The sequence below is a fragment of the Kogia breviceps genome, chromosome 5, assembly GCF_026419965.1.
Source record: "Kogia breviceps isolate mKogBre1 chromosome 5, mKogBre1 haplotype 1, whole genome shotgun sequence".
NCBI classification, from domain to species: domain Eukaryota; kingdom Metazoa; phylum Chordata; class Mammalia; order Artiodactyla; family Physeteridae; genus Kogia; species Kogia breviceps.
Window position 1 is genome coordinate 5,810,848 of NC_081314.1, and position 10,821 is coordinate 5,821,668.

Here is a 10,821-nt window from a genome sequence, read left to right on the forward strand (position 1 = left end):
ACACCTTGCCTTTAACCGTCAAGGAAACGAGCTCAGAGCTCAGGAGATTTGCCCCAGGGTCCCGGATTAAATCAGTGCAGAGGTGAAAGTGAACACAGAGCCCTCAGACTGGAAGCTGTCCAGACAGCTGCATGGAACAAAATCACAGCCTCAACCAGAGTTGTCATGCTGTGGGCGCTTGGCACTTACTGGAAAGTTATATCAGACTTTCCTGCGGATTTTTTTTTTATCCTGCGGAAGAGTTACAGAGTGAATTCCTTGTGGAGGATTAATCATCTTCTCTCTTGCCTATGACTGAGGCTGTTTCTCAAGTCCTGCCCCTGGTTTCGCTTGTCCCAAGGATTTCATCTGAAGGGCGGGACATTCCCCCCCCCCACCCCACCCCCCCACCCCCGCCACACACACCCCAACCGGAGCCTGCAATCAGGACCAATGAAAGCCAAGTACCTCATCCACCCGGTGACTTAGAGTATTTAAGAAGTTGCAGGAATGGGCTGAGAATGGCTTTTGCTTTCTGCACGGAGGGGCACGCTCTCATCTGATCTGGGCCGTCACCGAGCCAAGGCGCGGACTGAAGGGGGAAAAAATAAACTCCGCCACTATGTGCTACGGGAAATGCGCGCGATGCATCGGACATTCTCTGGTGTGGCTCGCCATCCTCTGCATTGTGGCTAATATTTTGCTGTACTTTCCCAATGGGGAAGCAAAGTACGCTTCTGAAGACCATCTTAGCCACTTTGTGTGGTTCTTCTCTGGCATCATAGGAGGAGGTTTGCTGGTAAGTCATTCAGAATCATTCCAGCCTTTAAAAATTCTTTCTTGTTAGAAGAGATGTTTTCAGAGAAAGTTTTCTATGAGGCATGTTTCCAAATCCAGGATTTTTGTTCATTCTTCTTTTGAAAGCAGGTTATACGGAAGTTGAGAATAGGTATAGTGTATTGAGTTTATTAGATGTTGTTTTACAAAATCCCCTTTCAACGAAAAGTGAACTACTTTTTTGCTGAACTCTCTTACTTTACGGCTAGAAACAGATACTAGCTTTAAAATCAGATTTGAAAAACCGTAGTTTCTAGTCCTGAAGCAGGTAGTCATTTAACCTTTGCTCTGGGGAGCTGGGAGAAGTCCACTGATTCTCTGTCTAAATCAACAGTTTTGGATCCAAATTCTCTGCTGTTTACTCAGGCATCAGCGACAGAGAAAAATATTGAATTGTGAGTGTGTTGCTATTGAGAAAGGACTATAAATTTTCTCCTTTATGTAAGCCTGGGGTGTGGCATTTAGGAAAAATCCTTCAGTTAGCAGCAAATCGGTGTCTGAAGGTAATAGTGGAATGTGTTGTTTGTTCCAAGGTTTGTTTTGAAGTGAAGTGAGAGGAATTTGTCTGCCAACCTGGGAGCTGAAAGTATTAGCTTCAACCACAGCGTGGAAATAATGTGGACAAACTTGAGTTTGCCACTTTGAAATGCTGGGATTGAGAATTTTGAAGAGAAGTTTTATGGAATTGCTAATACCACACAGAATATTTTTCTTTGCCAAGTAAAGGATACTTAGACTTAATACACTGACTATGGTATGGCAAATCTGCTTTGAATTTAAGCATTACCTTCATGTTAACATAATTGTTTGTCTTTTTTTCCCCCACTAGTTCTCAGGTCTGTTTTTGTTTTGTTTCATTTTTTGAGGTATAGTTAATTTCATAATCATTTGTCTTTAAGACAACACCTTGCTTCTTCAAACTTCTTTTGATCTTGAACTCAAAGTATTTCAAACTTATGTTTATTTTAAGAGCTTTATTGTGAAGCTACAACCATGCAATTGTGTCTTCAAAGAAGCACTTCACCTCTATTATACAGAGCTTTCATCTCTCTTGTTTATAAAAAACTTTCAGTTATTCTGTTGAAGATTTGTTGTTATCTTCTATGCTTTTCAAGGGAAAGCAAACAAACAGACAGACTTAAAAGATAGGGTTTAATAGTTTCCGAACAGAGTTTGCCTCTGGAACTACGTTATGAACTCTTATGGATTAACACATTTATAGGTAATTATTTTACCCCTCCCATGCTACACCCTGACCCTACCTAATGTGATACGTTACATGAAAACAAAGGGATATTACACTTTAGAGGGTTTTTTTTCTCTCCTCAGAGTTTACATTCTTTGAGATATTTTGTCAGCCTAACCCAAAGACATTCAACCGTGTCAGAAAGAAAAATCTTTTACCGAAAGATGATGGACCTGGGGCAAGACAATGACTTTAATTTGCGTGTTTTCTAAACAGATGCTCCTGCCAGCATTTATCTTCATAGGACTGGAACAGGACGACTGCTGCGGCTGCGGCGGCCACGAAAACTGCGGCAAAAGATGCGCGGTAGGTTTTCCTGCGCCGGTGGGGAAGTGGTTGGTCCCTAAGAGGTAGTAGCTGCAACGCTCTGTGCCTCACTTCTGGTGGTCCTCGTCTCCCTAGATGTTTTCTTCTGTACTGGCCGCTCTCATCGGAATTGCAGGATCTGGCTACTGCGTCATTGTGGCAGCGCTGGGCTTAGCGGAAGGACCAAGATGTCTTGATGCCAGTGGCCAATGGAACTACACCTTTGCCAACACGGAGGGAGGGTACGTGATCGGCCCCCATCAGGTCGCACATTCGTATCCATCACGTGTAGATAGTGGTAAACCCATCAAACTAGAAAGGCATCAACCATTCATTCAACCATCCTGTCAACCAGGTTTATTCTCACTAACTCAGGCACAATTTAGGCAAGGGGTATCAGAGGACGAATGCCCAGTCCCTGACCCAGAGAAGCTTTTTCATGGGTTCACTGACTCAGTCCTTGTGATAACGGCATGAGGTGACTTCCACTACTGCTTCCATTTTTACAGATGAGGAAATGGAGGCACAGAGAGATGCAGTAACTTATCCAAAGTCACATTGCTAAGACATGGCAGTCATGATTTGAACCCAGGCAGCCTAGCTGTGAAGTTTGTGCTTATACAGAGTGTATACTATACCAGAGCAACTGGCTAATTTTACTGTTTTCTAAGAACATATTATCGAATCCTTATATCATATGGATGAAAACCATATGAACTTAACCAAAGCCCAAGGTCAATCATACTACCCCCCCCAAGACACACACACACACACACACACACACACACACACACACTCACATATAACATAATAACTGTGTATAACACACCCTTTATTTAAAGTGATCAGGCTGTATAAGACAGATCTTATTCATGACTTTAACATCAGGAAAATTTAAGTGGCTCCATTATTTTATGTTGATACTTATTTCTTATCCATTATTGAGAAAAGAACAGAAATAGCTGATAGAAACTGATGTACATAATGATAAATGAATGACATTCTGTTTTGAATTTTGAAAGGTTTAGTAATGAGATTCATGAGTGAAAATAATAAGAATAATGAATTTGAATTGCCCTTATATTTTCAAGAATGTTTGCCTCCCATGAATTTTGAGGCATATAATGAAGTCACCAGATCATGAATATGGAACTAGATAGACCTGGGTTCAATCTCAGCTCTGCATTTACTGTGTCAGTAACCAGGAAAAGGTGAACTGAGCTCTCTGCACCTCAGTTATTTCATCTGTAAAATAAAGCCAATGGCGGTTGTCTGGAGGATTAATAAGGTACTTATGTATAAAATATTTGTCACAGAAGCTGACACAGTATGAGCAGTGCCATTCTTAGCTGTTAATATTATCTACTAGCTTTCAGCAGGTACAGCCCAATGGTAGCTTCTGAAGGAAAACCAGCCCTCAACAGGAGTTTGAAATTTTGGTGTTCAAAATTGTTCTTGATCGTGATTTTTCAGCTCATACTTTCCATGCTTTGTTCTGAACATACAGAAAGTACTAGCACAAATTGGTTACACATATATACAAAAACATATGATCTACTGCACAAACCCACCTCTAAAAAACATTATGATTAATCCACGGAGAGGTGAGAGGATCATTAAACATTTTTATAGCTGATTATGTTATAGCCCCTCTAGTAATCCACCCCAGCTTCTGCAAGAAACCTCCTGCTTCTGTGTTATTCCTCATTTCAACTTGTCCAGAGATTTCAATATGGGGAATAACAAGCCAGTGATTAGTTGCTCAATAGCCAAGTGGAGCCAAATAATTTTTTTATATTGCGTTCCGAAATTATGGATTTTTGTTCCACTTTATATGCAGAAAGCCCGGGCCAGAAGAACAGAATATTTTTGTATGTAATCAGCAAATTGAATTTCTGATTGGCTCAATGAACCATTCCAAAACAAGGTCTCTAATTTGCAGCCCTTTTGTTCTGTTGTGGTAGGAAGAAGTGATAAGGAAAGAATTATACCAGATCTCTTAGTGGAATTAGGTCAATCTTAGATTTTCCCATGTGATAGAATCCTAGTTCATGAAGAATATATATATATATATATATATATATATATATATATGCAGATAATGAGCCCAGTATGGTTTGCTAACATTTTACAGTGACTTTGGATTGTTATTCATCATTCGATGACTTTCCCGATGTGTTGAGTACTTACTATGTGCCAGATACTGGCTTGGAAATTGGATATACAATGATGAATGGGTCTGGTTCCTACCTTCATGGAGCTCAGACTCGTGGACTAGATGCATAAGCAGCTCTTCTCCCTGGCCTAAGTTATGTGTGCTTCCTCTATGGCCCTTTTACCCTTGGTTTACCTGATCAGTGTACTGATTACACTGAGATTAGCTATTGTTTCTTCTCTTAAGTGATGCTTTTCCAGGACAGGACCCAGGCCATTATATCCCCAGCTCTGTCTCGACGTCTAACCCACACCGAGTATTCCATAATCTTTGTGGAATTTTTTGTTTATTACGGCAACAAGATCTGGGCTAAATTCCTCATTTTGTGGAATGACTTGGATTGGAAGAATCTGATATAGGGCATCGAATAAATCTATTGATTAATGAAAAAACACCACACAAAAAGTACGCTTATGAGACATCCCACTGGGTGTGGCCATATGTCAGAAGTGTCTCTTTTTATCCACAGTTACCTTCTGGATAGTTCCACATGGGCCCAGTGCATTGAACCCAAGCATGCAGTGGAATGGAATGTCTCTCTGTTTTCTATCCTCTTGGCACTTGGTGGAATTGAATTCATCTTGTGTCTCTTTCAAATAATAAACGGAGTGCTTGGAGGCATCTGTGGTTATTGCTGCTCTCGCCAACAGGTAAGAACCTGTGTAAAAATGCACCATAGTTTCCATCCTAGAGAAAAAAGCCCAAATCAAACCCTGCTCCACCTACCAGTGTTTATTCCATTTTTGTGGCATAGCATTTACAGCATTCAGTTTTGCTCTCAATAGTAAGCTTCCTTGAGTGTCACAGTCACTGGGTTATCTTGGTTTTCTGTCACTGGCCCTGTGTAGATAAAACAATGCCACCCATAGACAGAGTGCCCCTTCAGGATCTAACGCACTGCCCCTGCTCTGGTTGCAGAGACACGAAAGAAATGCCCTTTCATTGCTTGCTCTCACATTCCCAACTAGTATACACAAGTAACAGCCATCATCCATTGCCCTAAGCATTGTGCTAAACCCTTATTCCAGAAAAGCCTATGATGCAGAGATTGAGCAACATTTCTAAGATCACCTAGTCAGGAAGTAACAGGCTTCAAACCCTGGGTCATTTTATGCTCTTAACCTGTATGCAGCACTTGCTGTTCTGCTTCCTAATAAGGAGTCACAATAATGCCCAAACAGCTAAGCCTAGAGAATCACTAGTAGCCTTTGAATAGCAGCTCATTAAAAGCCTTTCACTGTGAAAGAAAACCAGGAAGCACTTGTTTCCTGGGGATATGATTTTGAGGAGAAATATGCATTTGTTAGTAAGTAAAGTTTTTGTTTCTATATTTTCCTAAAAAACATATATTACTGAATTGATGGAAGTCCAGCTTTGGTCCAATTTTTTTTTTTAATGTCTTATTCTGTAAAGCAGGATTAGATAAACAAAAACTTACTTAATTTGTATTTTCCTAACCATTCACTTCTCTGGTTCAAGGTCTCCTATCTTTCTTTGAAAATAAGACAAAACCTAATGAAAACGAAAAGCCCATTGCTACCATGAAAAACTTTGCTGAACATAGATGGAAACTTTCTACGATTTTTGAGGGGAAGTTAAAATAAAATTCTAGATTTCCTATCAGGCAAATAAAGCAAGACTAATAATTGCCTTGGGAGCCTGCCAAATTTCCAAGAAAACAGCAGACTTCAATTTGGAGTCGTTTCCAGGCAATACGTTTGGGGAGAGGCAAAGAATGCTCTTGGGATTACTATAAAATAACCTATCTTTAGCCTTGAATTTCCTACAAGGCAGAGTTTAAATTAGGTGAGAACCCACTGCACTTCAGCGCTGGTGCATTTGGGGGACGGGCGTAAGTGTCAACGACCAAAATCGCTGTAGTGGTTGGGCGGAATCTCGCTCTCCTCTGCGTGGGGGGAACCAAGCGTCCCACTGGGTTTCCCAGCTGAGTCACTGTAGGGAGGCTTCTTCCCAGACACTGCAGGTCAGATCTGTTATGTTTGTTTGTAAGACAAAAGACAGTTTCAAAGAGCCAGGTTTTTAATGTAGATGAGTCAAATCTGTAACTCTGTAGCATTTAATTCAAAAGTTGCCTGCCTTGAGCCCGCATCAGTGTGAAACTCCCAAGGCATTGTCTCTTAAATCCCTGAGATTAAAAACCCACCCCAAGCGTATTCAAAGCCAGCCAAGCATGTTAACTGCCGTCTCCACGGCCTCTTTCTGCAGCCTTTGCTGGGGAAGGACAACAGTCTGGTTTGTTTAGGAAACATTTTGTGAGCATTGTCAAAGCTCTCAGTGTTGTTGACCCAACCTCTGCTGAAGCTGAGATCAGTCTGCTTTACGTTTGCTTAAAACAGGAATTTAAAGCACTGAAATGTCATCGTTGTTTAGCCTGATCAGAACCTGATGCTTATTTCGTTTTCTTTACAGCAATATGATTGCTAGAAGAACCGCCCCAAGATAAAACTACGATCTTCCTCAATGTCACTGTAATTTATATGTTACTTGTAATAATTTGTAAAACTGTGTACTAGTGTATCATACAGCCCATGTTCTACTTTTATAAGTGTGTATAAAGACTGGCTTCTTCACGGGGTGTCAGTGTTTGAACTTAGCAAAGAAATTGGTTTGTTTTTTTTTTTTTTTTTTTTTTTTTTTGTTTAGGAGTAAGAAAACAAACCACACTCTGGAGGTAATTTACAAACTGAGTGACAGTTCTCAGCCTACCTGAGATAAACTCTGGCTGAGGTCATGTTTTTGAGAAACATTACAAGGATAAATATCACATTCTGATTACTATTGTAAATATTTATATGTGCATGTGTTTATGAAATGAAAGATTTCTAGTTGCTTTTTTTAAGACCATTAAGGAGAAAATCCAACAACCTGAAAAGATGTATTTTTTCACTGTTTATATGATGTTTCCCACTTGCATGCCTGCAAGTCTCTACCAAGGGGCCTCTTGAATTGATTCGTGTTACGAAAGAGACAGAAACTTCCCTGGTGTGGGAAGACAGGTTGAGAACGCACGAAGCCAAATGAATGAGTCAAAATACACATGCAGCGAGCTGTCACAAGGACTACCAGATCCTGAATTTTCCTAACACGTGGAAAGCGTTTCGTCCTTCAAAGACGAGACTGAGGATCATGGATTTAAAAAGAGAAAGGTCTGGATAATTGGACAAGAAGAAAGATGGGGAACGGAATAAAGCAGTTGATCAGCATCATGGGAACATGGGGGAGGAAGGACGGGAGGACCATGAGGAAATACCACCCCCCCCCCAAATTTGCTTGTTTAAATACAACAAATAAAGTATTCACTACCATTTTGTTGTTTAGTTTCATCATCCTTTGTTTCAAGTTCCTCCTTTTTTTTTTTTTTTTCTCTCCAGTCTGCAGGTTGTACGCTCTCCATTGCTAAGGGCTTTGTGTCTTCTGGTTTCTTTATCCCACTTTCTCTTCTTCATCTTCTGCCTCCTCTTCCACCTTCCTCTGCTATCCTTGCCTTTGGGCCATCATCCTAGCTAGGCAACCTTCCTTTCCACTGGGTGCTCCAGACATCCAGCTCCTGAGGAGTGTAACAGACATTTTCTCTCGCTATCTTAGATATCTTACATCTGTTGTATCGTTAGGCTGTCTCCAGTGACAGGATCCCCTGACCTATGGGGAGCTGTCTTCAGAAATCGTCAGCTTTTGGTGTTTATTGGCCTACGCAACAGACAAGCTAGTGAATAAAGAAGCTTCACTGGCTGTTAGACAGCAGAACTCCTCTGAGAGACAGGTCTTGTGCCCGAAGGGTATTCTAATCTTTCTTGTGCCTCTGTCTTTCTGGCAGTCTGGTGAAGCTTATGGACTCCTTTGAAGAATACTGTTTAAAATGCATAAAGCAAAGACATAGGATGACAAAGTAAGCCCAGATATCTGACTGTTTTATCAAAATATTTTGTAAAATTATAAGATAGTTGTCTTGATAGGCAGCTCCATCGTACCAACATCTGTTTCCTACTATATAGCCATTAAAAGGAACAGACTACTGCAAACGAGACAAAATGTGTGAATCCCACAAATACTGAGAGCGGAACACGTCTACACTGTCTCCACCCCAAATTTTGTCAACACAATTCCGGATGTAATCTTAACTGATGTAGCCAAATCCTTACAATAGAGGAAGGGGTGGTGAGTCCCTTTATGCAATATCCCACACATTAGGTTTTTATAGGAGCAACACTGTAAGTCCCTAAGAAGGGCTGCTTCAAGATGTCTGTATTCACAAGTTGCATCCTGGAAGTGGAAGACGGTGTGTTCCAATTGCTAATTCTCACCACAACCTCCTTTGTTACATGTGTACAAATATCACTGATTCATGTGCAGGGTTCAAGGCCAATGGCAGTGACCTCTCCTGTCTCAAATGTTGATGATGTCTAGAAGGGGTTGAAAGCAAAACCGAGGTCGCCAGGTTGGGATCTCTCACAATACCTGAATCCATGTCATTTAAGGCGACCCCTTGACTAAAGCAATAATTTAAACACTACAGTCAGCTCTCCCCATAATCTCTGACACCTATTAAATTTTGAACTTTAACAAAAAATTTTAAATCTTTTATTGAATCCTCCTTTTTTTACATGCAGTAAAATGCACACAAAATGTACTTCTCAATTAACTTTTACATATGTTTATACTCATGTAACCACCATCTAGATCAAGATACAGGACATTTTCAGCATCCAGAAAACTCTCTCATGTCATCTCCCAGGTAATACGTACCTCTCGAGTAGCTACAGTTCTGATTTCCATCAGCATAGATTATTTTTGCCTATTCTTGAACTCAATATAAGTTGAAGCATAAAGCATGTTCTTTTTTTTTTTTTTTTTTTTTTTTTTTTCAGTATGCGGGCCTCTCACTGTTGTGGCCTCTCCCGTTGCAGAGCACAGGCTCCAGACGCACAGGCTCAGCGGCCATGGCTCACGGGCCCAGCCACTCCGCGGCATGTGGGATCTTCCCGGACCGGGGCACGAACCCGTGTCCCCTGCATCGGCAGGCGGACTCAACCACTGCGCCATCAGGGAAGCCCAGGCATGTTCTTTTTTGGTGTCTGTTTCTCTCACTACACATTATGCTGTTGAATGCTGGCTCCTGGCATATCACCAGGACAATCTGTTCCTAAGACAAAGCTGAGTGTATTGCCTACCGCCGTCAGGGAGAACACCACTTTGAAAGAGCTTTGGTAGTGTGTTGGAGGGGGAAGGAAAAAGTTGAATTTGAGATTTTAATTCTGGTTTAAGGTGAGTCTTTTGATGGGAAGGCTTGAATAGGATTAACAAGAATTATGATATCTTTTAGGATTGTTGGGAAGAGTAAGGCAAGGATTTTGAGGTGAGAGGTTCAAAGACTTTTTTTTTTTAACATCTTTATTGGGGTATAACTGTTTTACAATAGTGTGTTAGTTTCTCCTTTATAACAAAGTGAATCAGTTATACATATACATATGTTCCCATATCTCTTCCCTCTTGCGTCACCCTCTCTCCCACCCTCCCTATCCCACCCCTCTAGGTGGTCACAAAGCACAGAGGTGATCTCCCTGTGCTATGCGGCAGCTTCCCACCAGCTATCTAATTTACATTTGATAGTGTATACATGTCCCTGCCACTCTCTCACTTTGTCACAGCTTACCCTTCCCCCTCCCCATATCCTCAAGTCCATGCTCTAGTAAGTCTGTGTTTTATTCCCGTCCTACCACTAATCTCTTCATGACATTTTTTTCCCCTTGGAGTCCATATATATGTGTTAGCATACGGTATTTGTTTTTCTCCTTCTGACTTACTTCACTCTGTATGACAGACTCCAGGTCCATCCACCTCATTATAAATAACTCAGTTTCATTTCTTTTTATGGCTGAGTAATATTCCATTGTATATATGTGCCACATCTTCTTTAGCCATTCATCTGTTGATGGACACTTAGGTTGCTTCCATGTCCTGGCTATTGTAAATAGAGCTGCAATGAACATTTTGGTACATGAGTCTTTTTGAATTATGGTTTTCTCAGGGTATATGCCCAGTAGTGGGATTGCTGGGTCGTATGGTAGTTCTATTTGTGGATTTTTAAGGAACCTCCATACTGTTCTCCATAGTGGCTGTATCAATTTACATTCCCACCAGCAGTGCAAGAGGGTTCCCTTTTCTCCACACCCTCTCCAGCATTTATTGTTTCTAGAGTTTTTGATGACGGCCAATCTGG

At 41.0% G+C, this 10,821-nt stretch overlaps 1 protein-coding gene across 1 annotated transcript; it reads left to right on the top strand.

Annotated features, from left to right (window-relative positions):
- The first annotated feature begins 217 nt into the window (after window positions 1–217).
- Window positions 218–7,909, top strand: TM4SF1 (transmembrane 4 L six family member 1). Its single transcript, XM_059064227.2, has 5 exons — window positions 218–778; window positions 2,279–2,368; window positions 2,465–2,610; window positions 5,053–5,233; window positions 7,014–7,909. Exons 1-5 carry the CDS (start codon window positions 602–604, stop codon window positions 7,026–7,028), a joined length of 609 nt encoding a protein of 202 aa, XP_058920210.1. The 5' UTR covers window positions 218–601; the 3' UTR covers window positions 7,029–7,909.
- Window positions 7,910–10,821: the final 2,912 nt, after the last annotated feature.

Coding starts and splice junctions, on each gene's coding strand:
- TM4SF1 (XM_059064227.2), top strand. CDS start 602: ATGTGCTACGGGAAATGCGCGCGATGCATCGGACATTCTCTGGTGTGG. Junction 779..2,278: donor TCATAGGAGGAGGTTTGCTG/GTAAGTCATTCA, acceptor TTTTCTAAACAG/ATGCTCCTGCCAGCATTTAT. Junction 2,611..5,052: donor TTTGCCAACACGGAGGGAGG/GTACGTGATCGG, acceptor TTTTATCCACAG/TTACCTTCTGGATAGTTCCA.